At 47.1% G+C, this 16,917-nt stretch overlaps 1 protein-coding gene across 1 annotated transcript in view; it reads left to right on the forward strand.

Moving 5' to 3' along the window:
- LOC135814161 (leucine-rich repeat-containing protein 9-like) overlaps nucleotides 1–16,917 on the forward strand; it is an 86,481-nt gene that overhangs the window by 23,900 nt on the left and 45,664 nt on the right. Inside the window, exons 17-27 of the mRNA XM_065327238.1 lie at nucleotides 1,355–1,415; nucleotides 2,389–2,461; nucleotides 3,253–3,375; nucleotides 3,829–3,941; nucleotides 4,212–4,278; nucleotides 11,361–11,483; nucleotides 11,758–11,817; nucleotides 14,488–14,619; nucleotides 14,917–15,036; nucleotides 15,716–15,880; nucleotides 16,344–16,454. Of these exons, the coding sequence (XP_065183310.1) occupies nucleotides 1,355–1,415; nucleotides 2,389–2,461; nucleotides 3,253–3,375; nucleotides 3,829–3,941; nucleotides 4,212–4,278; nucleotides 11,361–11,483; nucleotides 11,758–11,817; nucleotides 14,488–14,619; nucleotides 14,917–15,036; nucleotides 15,716–15,880; nucleotides 16,344–16,454 (1,148 nt within the window). The remainder of the gene's footprint in view (nucleotides 1–1,354; nucleotides 1,416–2,388; nucleotides 2,462–3,252; nucleotides 3,376–3,828; nucleotides 3,942–4,211; nucleotides 4,279–11,360; nucleotides 11,484–11,757; nucleotides 11,818–14,487; nucleotides 14,620–14,916; nucleotides 15,037–15,715; nucleotides 15,881–16,343; nucleotides 16,455–16,917) is intronic.

Consider the following 16,917-nt stretch of genomic DNA (forward strand, 5'->3'; position numbering starts at 1 on the left):
GCATACGCCGGGCCAGTACACGAGACGCGCCACGTGTCGCGTGCGTAAGCCGGGCTACTACGCAAGACTGGTGAGCGCGCCTTTTACATGTTCATGTTTGCATGGTACCGTACACTTGCACACGCGGAAAACGTGGGAAGATGCGGAAATCAACACCAGCTGCGCTCGACGGCCATGCAGTTTGCGCATACAAGTCAGCAGTTTGCGCATACAAGCCTGGTCATTGAGTGGTGCTTGTCATATAAGCCTGTCTCGTGTATAAGCCTGTCTTGTGTACAAGCCTGACTCCATCACCGGCTTATAGGCATATAAGCCCCGGCTAATGCACGCGACATTACGGTATCCACTGGACTTTCAGGCACTTCAACCTCTATTTAGTTAGTGCTCTATTAGTCTTCCAGCCAATCACTGGTTCTGGGTCTCTCGAGTCAATAATTATGACGAGAAAGTATTGTCCCAGTACAGGTGAATTCGTAACATGCATGGTATCCATAGACTTCTCTATGCTGCAGGAAATGAACTGTTTCTCCTATTGAACTGTTTCTCCCAATGAACTGTTTCTCCCAATGAACTGTTTCTCCCAATGAGCTCCAACAGTGCAACTACAGTATCTATGGACGTCTGTTTTGTGGGTGTGTGTGTGTGTGTGTGCCAGCTAGTCCGGTTGGTGGGTACACTTATGCCTGATTGTGTTGGGTCTGTTGCCAACAGGCTCGGCTGCTTGAAGGTGTATTGTTGTATCTGCCACCTTTGTTGGTTTCAGGGTTCGTATCCTTTCTATTTGAAGTATACATACCTGTTAACCATGGACTGCTTCTGGCTAGATTAACTCTTGTGTAATCAATGATGCTAGTGACGCTTAGATCAGATCCACTCTGATTTAGCCACCCACACTAGGAGCAAGTATTACCTTCACTGGGGGCAGGGGTAACTGCAGTTGGATCCCTGGACGGATACCCTGATGCCGTCAATCCTTTTTCTGCACCTTGTCCTCACCCACTTACTGAGGTGTGGTGAGCCCATAAGTGGGATCATTTTCAAGTCCACCCAGAGTTTTGGGGATTTCAGGGGGTGTCGGCCGTTGGGCGGTTCAATAGCCAGTTGAGTCATCTTTCCAAGATTCCTTTTGAGTCTCTCTCCCCTCTTCCGGGGAGACCCACGTGACCAGTTTTGGCAGTGAGCAACAAGTACAAGTACAAGTACAAGTGTGTGTGTGTGTATATGTATGTGTATATGTGTGTACATGTGTGTGCGTCCGTGCGTGCATGTGTGTGTGTGTGTGTGTGTGTGTACATGTGTGTGTGTGTGTGCGTGCGTGCGTGCGTGCGTGTGTGTGTGTACGTTCCTTATCCAGGTCAAGTTGTACTTGCACAGGTCTACTCTGGTGAAATTAAACGAATCAACGAGGCATCCAGGTACCGTTCACAGCCCTTTTTCACTATGAGTAAAAATTAGGGGCGAAACAATTATACTGAATACTCGAGTACTAGCTCGTTTTTTTCAAAAATAATCGTGCTCGGAATGAATCAGAGTACTCGTTCATACATGGTATATGCATTACCACAGAAACCTGCAGTTTCAGAGCAGCAGTCGGCAGATGTTGATGTGCAGACTGTGTGGTGAACATTTGTTCACGAGTAGAGAGAGCCCAAATGACCCACCAACCAATAATTATACCCGAGAAAAATGACTCCTACTCTGTTCAATCAGGGTTGTATCATGTGATTGTAAGGCCCTTGGTATGCAATTTTTAGGAGATGAAGAATACTCGAATACTCGAATATTCGATCAGAGAAAATCAGAGTACTCGAACTCGGGATCTCAGTGCCAACTTCACCCCTAGTAAAAATGTATCCAGTTTCAATGACAATGCTTAGCTAGGGTGATGAGTAGTGCATGGAAACCATGGAAACCCAGTGCTAGGTGTGTGCATATGGTTGCCATAGAAACCTCAAGAACCTGGCACTGAGTACTTATGCAGCTTATGTCTGAATAATTCCCCCCCCCCCCCCTGTTCTGCCTGCACCATAGTCACATGATCTTGGACATTAATTTTAAAAGTGTGTACAGGAAACAGTACTATTAGTAAGCGACGCACCTCTTGTTACCTCATCTTCATATCCAGACCTTTCAGATGTGCTCCGAGGCTGTAGCTATTTGTTTTTTTTCGAAACAAAAGAGTGCTGTCAGAGCAGAAGGCAAGTGTCTAGGTCCGGATATGGGAGTACCATATTCGGACTCTCTCTCTGCAGTCATTTATTTGCTCCGTTGCCAGCGATAACAGGGGTATAGAAGGCCGTATAGAAGTAGAGAATATGTGACCGACTCGAGTAACATCACCAGGCTATCTGTACCCTGTACTGTGTACTCTGTACTGTGCTGCTGCAGAAGTTCTCTCACATCGCCGTCTCCAGGCACAGTCTACTCGGTTGACTGTGACTTTGCCACTCTTATGAGATCGGTAGGCCAGCCCATGGGACTGATTGCCAACTGTGATGTGCAAGCAGAGGTCTGCCGATCGGCTTTCTCTACATTTTAGTGTTGTAGTGACTGAGCTGTCTGTTCTATTGATTCTAACCATACACACACTGCTGCGCTGTGCTCTAAGGAGCGAGCAACAGTTACCAGGGCCGGAGGAAAGAGTTTGGGAGTGGTCCGGCGAACCTTTGAGGGGGTCCGGGGGACCTCCCCCGGGAGAAATATTTAGAATTTACGTGAAATAGAGCGAATTTGGGCATCTCCAACGCTCCAGAAAATGCAGAAAATTATAGTAAAAGAACACAAACACAACTTTTTGTTATCCATATCAGCCATACAGTGCCGGTCACGGAGTCCTGAGCTACTTCGAAGCACATCACACGTCGGCAATACAGTCGAGTCATGTACCTCTGGATTTTTTTTACACCGGTTTTGCACGAATCACGGACCATCCAGCTGGGAAAGTGGTCCGGCCATGGCCGGACCAGCCTGACCGGTTCTGCCGGCCCTGGTTACGCAACACGAGCAACAGTTGCGCAACAGGAATGACATCTAAAACTGTGTAGGGAAAGGAAGGTGAATTGTAGGGCACGCAATTGGGCGTGATGAATACTGGGAAACACAGCTGTTCCAAGATGCATGTGGATACTACAAGTATCTACCTACTGACTATGCTCCGGCTTTGCTGAATGTTATCCGGCAGCAGCAGCAACATGATGAGCTATATCTATATTCTATACTCTTTGGTGTGTGCTTTACTCTGTGTGTTATCAGGGAAAGATCACTGGTAGGAATTCTATACCCTGCCCTGCGCATGATGATCATCAGGTCTGGATTGCACCAGACGAGCGCATGGTCTTGCCAGAGTATGTGATTGAGTTCAGCTTGAAGGATGATGTAAGGATGATAAGATGCTATAGAAAACAGTGACCTGGCTCTGTCTACCTAAAACACTAGTCTGATCATGACGAACCCGGATTTTTCCATGGTGAACACAGATTTTACCATTTTTAACCCAGTCTTTGCTAGATTTTACCATGATGAATACACATTTTACCATGTTGATCGCGGATGTTACCATGCTGAATCCAGTCTTTACCATCGGGGACGAAGGCCTGCCCATTTGAAGACAGTACTATAGAGTGCAAGATTACATATACCGGTATACGTCATGTATGGGTATTGGACAGCAACTGCAAGCACTTCTAGTTGTTTTGACCTTGCTAGACCTAAGAAGCGGAGTTGAACAGTGACTGCCGACCTGTTGATTCAAATGAAGTCCAATGTTCCATGTGTCTGTACAGAACAGACCAAGTTTGTAGCAAAATTGAAACTTCTTTTATTGTGTAGGCTAAGTTGGAACTTTCACCACTACTTCTGGAGGAGAATGCAGCACCACGTTCAAAGCTTCCGCAAGAAGAATTCCTCCTGCAACTGTCTGAGCATCTTCCACGGCCTTCAGGGTAAGTCTGAGGTGTTCTGTCCATGTCTACATATTTCTAGTAGTACTACAATAATTCAATCTTATGAATGAATTGCACCGGTGAAATGGTGTTGATATGATGTACTATGTCATGTGGACATGAGTCATTTCCTGTTGTTGCAAGTGCACTACTCTACTCCGATCAGAAAATGCGCCCATAGAGCCCGCTTAACCTCACACCCAGGTTCCCATTGTACTGTAGATCCTGGTCGTTCAGTACACGTTCATCATTTCCCTTGTTGCTACTTAGAGCCGCCAAGCGACAGCAAGAAGGGTTTCGACAGTGGACCAAGATGTCTAACCTGGCTCAAGTCACGGTGAGTCTAATCGGCTTGTCCAGCCAAAAACTGGGAATCTTGCAAAGAGGACTCAAGTGGCTATTGAACCGCCCTAAGGCCGACACCTGAAATCCCCGAACACACTCTGGGTGAACTTAGACACGATCCCACTTGTGGGCTCATCACACCGCAGTGAATGGATGTGGACAAGATGCAGAAAAATGATTGATGGCATCAAGGTATATATCCGTCCCAGGATCTAACTGAATTTGCCCCTGCCCTCAGTTAAAGTGGTACTTGATATCAGTGTGGATTGCGCAATCAGAGTGTATAGATGGCATGGAGTCTGTGTGATCCTCTCCCTTATCAATGACTTCTGATGATGACTTTGCTTGCCACTTACTTTTGTAATGACATCACTGCTTACCATTTATTTTCATAATGATATTGCTTACCCCATACCCCAATGTTCAACAGTACTCTTCGCAGCCTCTTTTGCAACACATAATGGCACAGTATGCAGCCACCGTTTTCTTTTTTCTTTACTCTATTTCACGCACTTAAGGCTTTCTTCATTCAGCTCTATTTCACGCACTTACCTAGGGTACCCTGTAAAAAGACTCACAGTCTGTGGGGATTGCCCTAGTAAAATAATAAATACTACTACAGTAAAACCTGTAACTAACGACCACCCCTTGGTGCCAGCAAAAGCGGTCTTTAGTGGCAGGTGGTCTTTAGTTAGAGGTTTGCACTGCGCGACCATATATGGATTCCGTATATATGTATGTCAAAATGCAGCTAATACGATTCCCCAGAACTTGCGCAATGCCATTCTTTTTTCAGGTCAAACAACACTTGGAGAGAGAGAGACCAGAGACGGAGAGAGACAGGGGGAGAAGACTACTTTTTGCAGACATCAAATTCAGCTGCTACTTCTGAAACCAGGAGTCAAACGTTCCCTGTAGAAGTTTCGTTTTACGCTGGGCTTCAATTTTTTCATGTGATCAATCGTACCGACTGTCCTTGTTGTAACTTCTCGATTGCATGAACGCGATCCTTCAGCATCAGGACCTTGCGGTGCTGCTTTGTTTCTGGATTCCTTGATGCCATCGTCGATTCGTCTGTATGACTGGGGTGTCAGAGCCGCTCTGTCTTCGTTTCTCCTCCGAGTAGTAACATCGATCAGAGAGCGCTTTCGATGCGCTCTCCAAGACGTTTCCTATCGTGTTTATTCTTGACAGAGCTTGAAATTTGGACAGGTGTAGTGCAGTCCACACCGATTCCACAGTCAAAATGACCTGTGTTCATTTGTTCAGCTGTAGTATCGAAAGAGTCCTTTCAGGACCGTGGAAAATCAGCAAATTTTCAAGAAGGAGCTTCGAGCAACATTTGATTTCGTACATCGCGGTCGCTACTTACGGGTCAATAATCGTCTTTGGGGCAAGAAAAGGCGGTCGCTGGTCGCGTTCAGCAGGTAGTCGCTAGTCACAGTGGATTTTGAATATGAGACCGTCCGTGCCTGGCGAAGTGGTCGGTAGTACCAGGCTGGTCGCTAGTCACGGTGGTCTTTAGTTACAGGTTTTACTATGGGGAGGCCCCAGCCAGCAGGCCAGTACTACACGACCCCAAACAAGTCACCCAGGCACTCAGGTCACGTCGTACTATGAAAACCGGCCCAAGCGCTCTGATCAACTACAGGGAGGATCCCGCACAAAATGTTGCGCTTTGTATGTAGGAAATGTCAATAGTGGGTGCACATCAGAATCGATCGCCAAATGGTGTGAACGCCGAAATATACCTGTCATCAAGTGCTCCGTGTCTGAGACAAAGTACTTCGGGTTGGCCTTTGCTCACGTAATTCTGCCAATACAACACAAAGCTACTGTTCTGGAACCGGAATTCTGGCCTTCAAACGTCAGAGTTCGAGAATGGCGCTTCAAGGCTGACAGTGTAGCAACTGGTCGAGCTGCAGAGGAGCACTAAATGTTCTGTTTAAATCCTCACGCAGCCCCCTTTCAACCCTTAAACCCTCATGCACCTATCTTTCAGCCACGAAATAGTTGCCCCACTGTAAATCCCCTGCAGCATGAATTAATTAAAAGTAACCTCAAAATAGGATTCCTAAATGCTTGCCATCTTCTCAATAAAAAGCATGACATTGAAGATTATATTCTTTCCCATAAAGTTGATATAATGATGCTGGCAGAGACTTTCTTAACAACCTCCGTTTCCGATGACATCCTACGCATACAGAATTACACCCTGGTCAGACGCGACAGGCCAACTCATGGCGGAGGCTTAGCAGCATATGTAAGAGATCATCTCCGAGCCCGAATTGTGAAGGCTGACACCCAGGTGGAAATGCTCATGTTAGAGGTCAGTGGGCAGCGTTCCAAGGTTCTCCTTGGTGGTGTGTACCGTCCTCCAGGCACTCCTGTGCAATTCTGGCAAGACTTGACGAATGCACTAGACACTGTCATCTCCACACTTCCCACATCACCTCTGGTCCTTGTTGGAGACTTCAATGTCGATGTAAGCTCCCGCGACAGCCCCCAGCTAAACAGCTTGCTGCACCTGTGTAATTCTTTCGACATCAAGAACCAAGTGGACAGTCCTACCAGAATTGGACCCCAAGGCAGCCAAACAACCCTGGATCTCGCTCTGGTCGGAGACGATCATGTGAACTCTTGTGTCGTAGTACCTTGTACAATCAGTGACCACTTCGCTCTGGCACTTGATTTGCGACTCACAACGTCCTGCACACCGACCGTGCGACGTGGCCGTAACATTGCAAGAATTGATATGGGTCAATTTGCACACCACCTTCTAAATAGCGATCTAGAGAACTTCTGCTTTGCGCGGACAGAAGATGAAATGTGGGATATGTGGCTGGAGAAACTTGTCGCGGCCTTGAACACTCATGCTCCTATCCGTCTACACCGCCCAAGAGCTCCTACCCGGAAATCCTTCCCCTGGAAGACGCCAGCTCTACATGACCTAGTCCAGCGACGTGACGCGGCCCATCGACGGTGGAAAGCATCACCTGCAGACCCGGCACTACGCAATGTCTTCACTTCTGCCCGAGACGAAGCCAAGCGTATGTCACGACATCTCCGAGCCATCTACTTTAGGGACCTTCTTGCTGCTAGTCAGGCCAACGCACGAAAAACCTGGCAGACCATCAACTACCTCAGCGGTCGTAACAAGTCCTCAGTTCCACCAGCCGTCAGTGTCTCACAGCTCAGTGACCAATTCAGCGGTGTTGTGTCAGACCCAACTAGACCACTACGTCTCTCAGCCCCATTGGGTCCCACGAAGAAGGAATGCCTCGAAGAATTTGCTCCAGCAAGTGTGCAAGAGATCGCTAAGCTGCTCTCCAACATCGACGTGCGCAAAGCTGCAGGCAGCGACCAGGTTCCAGCTGCAATCCTCAAACACTGTTCTCCTGTCCTTGCACCGTCCCTCACCATACTAATCAATGCATCTCTGGCTTCTGGTGTTGTTCCTGCATCTCTGAAGATTGCGGATGTTCGTCCCCTCTTCAAGTCAGGCGACAAAGCTGTCGCTAAGAACTATAGACCAATATCGTTATTACCAATAGTTTCCAAAGTCCTAGAACGGGTAGTCCACACGAGACTCTGTAAGTTCCTCTCCGGAAATTCCTTGTTCCCCGCAAACCAGTTCGCATATCGCCCACTTCACTCCACAGAAGATGCCCTGACATTGGCTGTAGACAGATACTTGGAGGCAGCGGATCAGCAGCGCCATACAGGTCTTGTACTTGTCGATATGAGCAAGGCCTTCGATAAGGTCAAACACCAAATTTTGGTTACAGATCTATTTCAGCTTGGTATTACCTCAACGGCTCTCAGTTGGTTCATGAGCTACCTAACTGACCGCCGTCAGCGAGTCGTCCTGAGCAATGGCCAGTCGTCCGCCCTCTCTCCCTGTGAGTGTGGTGTTCCTCAGGGAAGTGTGCTGGGTCCTCTTTTGTTCTCCATCTACACAATGGAAATAGAACAGATCACAGCTCCAGCCCACTCACAGCTGTTTGCTGATGATATCCTGCTAGACGCCATCAGTCAATCCGTCGAATTCTTAAATTTAACCCTCTCCCGTTCAGTCTCCAACCTGGCCAACTTTCTGGAAGAAAGAGGCTTAATACTAAATCCCTCCAAAACCCACGTTCTAGCCCTTCATGCGTCTCGCAGGCAGCCCTTGTTACTTAACATAGAATGCAATGGAAATCCCCTAGCTCAGACCACAAATGCTCGATATCTAGGTCTACATCTCGACACCCAGCTTCGGTGGGAGACTCAAGTTGCAACTATTACACGGAAGACCTCCCAGAAACTGACGGCGCTGCGAGCCATTCGCTCCTGCTTAACTGAGCAACAAGCCCTGCTATTTTACAGATCGTTAATACTACCGGACATGTTGTATGGATCTAATGCCTTCTTCTCGGTTCTCTCTGCGCACCAACGGCATCAGCTTTCGGTCCTCGACAAGCGATGTATCCGCTGCGTTGCCAACCAGCCATTCCCCTCCCACACAGATCCCATCTACACCCGTCTAGGCCTCATCCCCATCATCCAAAACGCCCACTGTAAACTCCGCCTCCTCATGCTTCGTATCCACACCGCCAGAATTAGTAATCTCCTGTCCAAGCGCCTACGTCGCCAGACTGAAGGCGTCACTCGGATCAACGATCCAAATGCGTATGTTGTCCCTGCCACCAGGCGAGTCTCTGGTGACTGTCGGCCGCTCGTTTCTGCTGTTAAATTATGGAACGCCCTGCCCCAAGAGTTCAAGTCCCTCGCCTGCCATAGATCATTCAAGAGACTTTTAAAGGTTTATTTTTATGGTTAGCCAGCATCTAGGCTTGGACTTGGAGTCGTGACTCAACTGTGACTCAACTGTGCTTTCTTCTTCTTTCTTTTTCTTTTTTTCCCTTTCTCTTTTTTCTTTTTGAGTATTTGCAGTCTGTGTTTTCTGTGTTTTTCTCTCTTTCGTGGAGGCTTGCTTGTTGTATCCTTGGCTCTCGACCGTTACTTTATCGCCATCATAATATAGGGCACCATTGCCCGTTTGGTCTGCGATACAAAATAAAATTTCAACTGTACTACTACTACTACCACTGATTTTATGACGTCGTTCCATACCAATGATGATGCCGTTCCTTACCAATGATGACGCCGCTCCTTACCAATGATGACGCCGTTCCTTACCAATCATGACGTCGTTCTTTACCAATGATGACGTCGTTCCTTACCAATGATGCCGTCGTTCCTTACCAATGATGACGCTGTTCCTTACCAATGGTGACGTCGTTCTTTACCAATGATGACGTCGTTCCTTACCAATGATGACGCCGTTCCTTACCAATGATGACGCCGTTCCTTACCAATGATGACGCCGTTCCTTACCAATGATGACGCCGTTCCTTACCAATGATGACGTCGTTCTTTACCAATCATGACGTCGTTCTTTACCAATGATGACGTCGTTCCTTACCAATGATGCCGCCGTTCCTTACCAATGATGACGCTGTTCCTTACCAATGGTGACGTCGTTCTTTACCAATGATGACGTCGTTCCTTACCAATGATGACGCCGTTCCTTACCAATGATGACGCCGTTCCTTACCAATGATGACGCCGTTCCTTACCAATGATGACGTCGTTCTTTACCAATGATGACGTCGTTCCTTACCAATGATGACGCTGTTCCTTACCAATGATGACGTCGTTCCTTACCAATGATGAGTGTTTTTTACAGTACTCGTACCCAATAGTTCCAAAAAATCCACAAACTGCTTATCATGTGTGTCTGTGTGCTTCCAAATTCGGGGATGGGTGTCAAAAAGGCAAAGGTCAAAGCTGTGTGTATTTGAAAGTACTGTTTTCACATGTCAAACTTGGTAATATATTGAGCAGCACATGTACTCTCCTGATGTGACATCACTGCAAGAGTACATAACCCCCCTCTTGATCACACATACCGGTACAAGAGGCATGGTTTGACTTTCCCTCTTGATCACTGTCGTTCTCCAAAAACGGCCAAAATTCAATCCTGATGGGGCCAAAATTCCAAAAAAATTCAAAGTGCGAAAATCCAACCAAAATTCAAAAATAATGGAAAACATTTTGTGGACAAGCCTAATGATGACGCTGTTCCTTACCAATGATGACGTCGTTCTTTACCAATGATGTTATATTTCTCGCCGGCCGAGCGGAGCGAGTGAGGCAAGAAATGACTTCTCACGCAACAAAATTATTTCTCTGGCGAATATGGAATCTGATGTGTTCTCTTTTTGTTGCTGTTCTTTTTGCCCGACTTCTCAGTCAGTTTTTTGTGTCTCACCAGTGTCCCCACCCTCCCACCCTTCATGTCTGCCCATCTTGTTCCCTTTCTTTCTTGGCTGTAGATAATGTTGTGCCTGTTTTTATGCTGCCATGTTGCCACTTGGGGTTATACACCCAGTTTTTTCCCTCATTGTTGCATCCGTCAGCGCGAGGGGTTTTTTCCCGGCTGGCTCGGTCCAGAGAAATTAATCTGACCGTCCGAAGTGGTGCTTGTCCTGGCCTAATTATGTTAGGTGAATGTACTCATTCTTTCCTCCTGGGGTCTCTCCCCCTGCTTTTGCTCCTAGTTTTCTTCTGCATTCCGGTTCACATCTGGCTGCGGCCTACTACCCTCACTCTGTGTGCTCCTGCCTCTGTTGTCTGGGTCCATGTCGTTATGTCGGTGTACGTGGAGCGAGAAGACGTCGTTCCTTACCAATGATGACGTCGGTCCTTACCAATGATGACGTCGGTCCTTACCAATGATGCCGTCGGTCCTCACCAATGATGTCGTCGGTCCCTACGAATGATGACGTCGTTCCTTACTAATGATGACGCCGGTCCTTACTAATGATGACGTCGGTCCTTACTAATGATGACGTCGTTCCTTACCAATGATGTCGTCGGTCCTTACGAATGATGACGTCGTTCCTTACTAATGATTACGTTGTTCCTTACCAATGATGACGTCGGTCCTTACTAATGATGACGTCGTTCCTTACTAATGATGACGTCGTTCCTTACTAATGATTACTTTACTTGTTTCGTACCCTGTAGGTACTGGATTTGAGCTTCTGTCAGCTGGAGCAACTGAACGGTGTGACTAGCCTGAAGAGTCTGAAGAAGCTGGTCATCAATGGAAACCTCCTGTCTGAACTACCCAACGGTTTACACTCTTTGGTAAGTGTGTTGTGCCAGTGCAGTAGCACACGCATGATCAGCCTTGTCTGCCACACTGCTGGTGTGAATGTGCTGCTGCCACCTCTACTGTAGTGTAAATGTTCTGAGCCATGTTCTGTATGGCCCTTGGACCCAGCCAGTATGACACTATGGTTAATGGAGATGGATGGACACATGGAGTCACTATGGAATGAATATACGAGTGTGTTTGCTGCTGCTGCTGCTGCTGCTTCCACCGCCGTTGCCGCTGCTGCTGGTGATGTTGCTGCTTCAGATGGGTCTGGAGGAGGTATATGCTGACTTCAATGTCATTGGCAAGCTGCACAAGATACCAGTAAGGCACTACTTGTTTTTCTTCTTTTTTCTCTTTTGTGTCTCGGGTACATCCCGGGAATTTTTTTGATGGCTGTGAAAACAGTCGAGAGAGCTAAAATGGCTCTGAAAACAGTATAATATGGAGGGATAGCAAATCGGGTGAAAAACTACTACTAGGCGTCCCCTCACGTCACTGTTAGTTGCCAGTTTGTGCATGCTATGAAATAGCATTCTTATGTTACCAGTAACTACACCATTGAATTTAACCATAGCTTCTTCATCTTTCGTCTTTACAATCAGTTCTATTTGTGCAGAAGACAATATGGTTTACAGTCCGTTTCAAAAAGATTTACAACCCTGGCGATCGCCCGCGGAGTTTGGCGTCTTACCGTATGAGCACTCGAGCGCTGCCTGGAAAAACTCACTGTGAACTCGAAGAAATATTCCGCGCGAAAGCAGGAAAGATGACAACTCACTCACGTTGACACAGTCATGGACGTACGTCTGGTTTACAACAAACGAGTTCTTCCTCGTATCGATAATGGAGTCAAAGAGGACATGTCGAAACGAAAGTGTTGTGAATGTTGACGAGCTGCATGGGTCCGTTTTGTGACCAAAATAGTTTCTTTGAGCTGCGATGCAATTTACTCACCGTGTGACGAAAACGACATCGACACGGACTCATTCCCAAGGCCATGACTTGGCAAAGCTATCCGTGTGACTTCGACGACATTTTGAGAAAAGCAAACGCTTGTGAACGCTGATAGAAGACGGCATTGACTGCTAAATTCAAATAAATTGGCGATCTTGAAAAACTAAAATAAATCTCAAAAAGCTACAACGCGATGACTTCCATTATAATTCACTCACACCATTGCAGTGTTGTGGGTGTGTTCACATGGCGTGAGCCAGTCAAGTGTCAGTCTGTTCGGCAGGAAGCGCGAGCTCCAACAACAAGTCGTTTGGTGCAGCCACCTTCTTTGTCTTGTACCAGCTTGATCACCAAAACAATGAAAAAAAGTTTGACGTGAGGATAGGTTGGGATTTGAACTCACAACTTCATGGTCAGCAGACAGCATTCATAACCACAAGGCCAAAAAGGAAAGGATAAATCGTGGGTTTTGATAAAAAATCGATACTGGCTTCCTGGGCAAATTGTAAACCATGGGAAAAGGCCGGAAACCTGGCCGAAATTCTAACTCCTTAACGGTTGGTCCAATTGTTCCGAAACCTTCACAGAACAATTTGCCGTGTCCTAACAAGCCATTCTATGTACTTTGTTGTCCAATTTTCCCTTATCTTCATACTTTTTAACCCTTTACCGTTTTAGGTATTTGTACAGCAAAAACCGACCGTCACTGTTCATGCCGTAACTTTTTTATTTTTAACTTTTATTATGTACAAAATGGGGTGATTCTGAAAGTAAAAACCCTCAGGAATGCGATGCAACAACTTTCAAGTCCAGAAAACGAACACAGATTTCCCTATTTAGCACTAATAATTATTTGGATGTATTGCCGATCGGGCAAACTGTTGCAATATGCAATAAATCAGATCCTTGCACTGGAGTGGCTCTCTCAGGTAAGTGGATACCAAGTTCGTTCTCTGGGTGGAATGCAGGAGTGTTATCAGTCACAGCGGTGTCAGCATTGTCCCAAGTATTGCAAATATCGACTAGTGCAGATTGCACCGCTGGCTATACATAGTACCTGTACACAACGACCTCTACCGTGACGACGGCCTATTCCAAGGCCGAATCCTCTCTCTCTCTGCCACGTCCCCTTCCACCATTAGTGGCACTCATCTCAGCGACACTGTCGTCGTCTGTGACATCCATGGCACTCTTACTGGCGCTGCTTTCACTCGCCATGTCATCGTCGCGGTCGTTGTCAGAGTAAATATTTTCAACAGGATTGTCTGGCTCCACAAACTCATCTTCGCTGGATGAGGCAGCGACAGAGTCGTCAGGAAGGGTCTCCAGAAGCGAAAGAGCTTGCTCCGCGTCCATGGCTTGCACAGCAGGGCAGACAGTTGTGAGGCCAGCTCAAGCAAAGTCGAAATAATCTGCAGGCAGTACCAAAAGTCGCAGGGTACGCACTTTTCCCCAAGCGCATTTTTCAAGTCGCGATTTTCGCGATTTTTTATATTGCATCACACAAAAAAATTGTCGGCACCCTCTGCGCGTACATCTTGGCTACCAGTAGGGAAAATCCCAGCTCTCTGCGGTGAACCAGTCCAGCGCTGTGCGCATAGAAGTCATCGACCGCGAGCGGTCGAAATTTGTACGTACAAACGGTAAAGGGTTAAGACCCAAACCTGATTGTAAATCTTTTTGAAACAGACTATAGTGCCAACACCTGAGCCGCTTTTTGTACACTCTGCATTTATGTTAGGCGATATTCCTCTTCTCTCATTGCTCCTCTGTCTCTCTGTCCCTCTGTCTCTCTGTCCCTCTGTCTCTCTGTCCCTCTGTCTCTCTGCCCCGCAATCCCCTGTCTCGCTGTCTCTCTGTACCTCTATCCCCCTGTGTCTCTGTCTTTCTGGCCCTCTGGCCCTCTGGCCCTCTATCCCTCTGTCTCTCTGTGCCTCTGTCTCCCTGTCCCTCTATCCCCCTGTCTCTCTGTCCCTGTGCCCCCCCCCTCTCTCTCCTCTCTCATGCTATCTGTGTGTCTGGTTTGGGTTCTATCAGATAATGCCTTCCCTGACGACACTGAGCCTGAAGGGAAACCAACTAGTCAACTGGAAAGTTGTGATCCATTGGGTTAGGCATTCTTGCCCTGGAATCAAGTTCCTAGATTTGCGCTACAATGACTGGCAGCAAGTAAGGCGTTATTCTCATCGAAGTAGAGGTTGTAATTGGTCACCTTGATATGAGTAGGGGTAGTGATTGGTCACCTTGAGAAGTTGAGGGGTTATGATTGGTCACCTTGCTAAGTTTTGAGGTTGTGAAGAGGCACTTTGATAAGTTCTGCAGCTTGGAATGCTCAACATCTTGTTACAATTATATCAGTCTTGTGACCAGTGCCTGCAGCACTACAGAAGAGCCAATGCATTGCTGTACCTGTTCTGTGGAAACTGCCAATCTGTGTGCGCGTCCTTGTTCTTACTGGCATTGCAGGGGTCAGATCTATTGCGGCTATGGGCAGCTGGTAGACTGGGACGCCTGAACAGTGTAGACGGCAAGGACCTTCTTGAGGAGGAGAAAAAGGCAGCACAGGCAATCTTCTCTGCCTCTTCGGTGTGTGCATTCTAGCTGGTGGATCATGTCATCGTTGATATGCAGACTGAAATGTGTTGTGTTCGGGTGGCGCATGTTGAAACCAAACTGAGTATCCAAATAGTAGCGCATGTAAGAGACAAATGCCACCGATAAGCCATATCTCAATTTAAAGGCGATGAAGCCTCATTTTTTTATGACATCATGAACTGACATGTTTGATGTCATGAAGGATCAACTGCCATAGTACAGCATAGGAGACTTGACGTGGTGCTGGATAATGTTGGTACACTGTACCTCTGCCGTGACGTAAAAAAAGAACATCACAGCATAGCCTAGGAGCTGTGGCATCATTCATAATCCACAGCAAGAAGGCAGCAATGCCTGTAGCTATGCTATGGTGAAGTAACATAGAGATTACAGTCATAACATCACAGTACAATCTTGCCAGGAAAGAGTCTGCTCTCATCTACTGTAGTTGTGCTGATGGGTGGTGGTGTGAGGAGTGGTAAGATGGGTGGTGTGAGGAGTGGTATGACGGGTGGTGTGCTGGCAATTCAAGACGAGCTATTAGTATTTCATCACGGAAATGGTCATGCTAGTTGTTGTGTTAATCCAACTCTTTAACAAGCTAGTTACTATAGTTTGCTGTTTCTTGCCGTTTTTCATCTCCAACGTACATACACACATAATTATGCAGGTGTTCCCAGACTCTACGGCCACCACTATCAATCCTGCATTGTGCTCCACAGTACAATCAGCACCGTCTGCGCTTAGCCTCAGGTCCACGTCATCCCTGCTTGTCAGACAGCAAGCTAGCCTGCAGAAACTGATGGGGAGTGGGGTTGACATCGACTTTACTCGGGTATGTAGAAGAGAGAACACCTGTTTTGTTTTCCTGTTGTGAGGTGTGGTGGGGTAGGGAATGGGTTAAGGGTGCATGCAGGGTGACTTACCAAGGCCACGGCCTATTTCTCACATTCCGTGTGTGTTGCATGTTGTTTTTTTTACGAGAACTACAGTATAACAAATGAGGCAAGAGTACTAATTTAGCCCTGACCTTCATTCAGAGCTGGAGAGGGAACTGTGGTCCGGAAATATGTGACTGGTTATTCCATGCGATTAAACCAGAGTTGAACTGCGAGGGCATATAGCATTGATGCAATGTATACCCAAGTGTTCTGTGTGAACGAAGCATTCATGAACTTGCAGTTTTGGGTTTCGAGACCTACATGCTGGCTGCTTCTTTGTGTCTGATCTCAATAAGTGTTTTGACAATTTCTTTTCCCGTGCTACATTTAATTCTTGGTTGGTCTGCGGTTCTGAAGGTGACAGCTGTATGCGTTGATGGCCAGAAACTTGCGGACTTGTCACGTTTTGGCAAGCTGGAAAACCTGAAGTGGCTGTCAGCGTCCAGCAACTACATCTACAGCATGGAGGTTTGTGTGTGTGTGTGTGTGTGTGTGTGTGTGTGTGTGCGTGTGCGTGTGTGTGTGTGTATGTGTGTGTGTGCGTGCGTGCGTGCGTGCGTGTGTGTGTGTGTGTGTGTGTGTGTGTGTGTGTGTGTGTGTGTGTGTGTGTGTGTGTGTGTGTGTGTGTGTGTGTGTACATGGTGTGTGTGTGTGTGTGTGTGTGTACATGGTGTGTGTGTGTGTGTGTGTGTGTGTGTACATGGTGCGTGCGTGAGTGTGGTACATGGTGTGTGAGTGTGTGTATGTATAGCCAGTTGTACTTGCATTACCCTTAGGCATGATCAGCACAGCATCTTTATGCGTATAGATGGTTGTTACGGCTGGCTGCAGAAGGTCTATACCGTACTGGCAATATATGTTGCCGCAGTGAGGCCATGAAGCGTTACATTGGCACATGTTTGCCGCACGCAGGGCGTTACATGCAAAGTCG

Source organism: Sycon ciliatum, chromosome 4 (assembly GCF_964019385.1).
Source record: "Sycon ciliatum chromosome 4, ocSycCili1.1, whole genome shotgun sequence".
Lineage (NCBI taxonomy): Eukaryota > Metazoa > Porifera > Calcarea > Leucosolenida > Sycettidae > Sycon > Sycon ciliatum.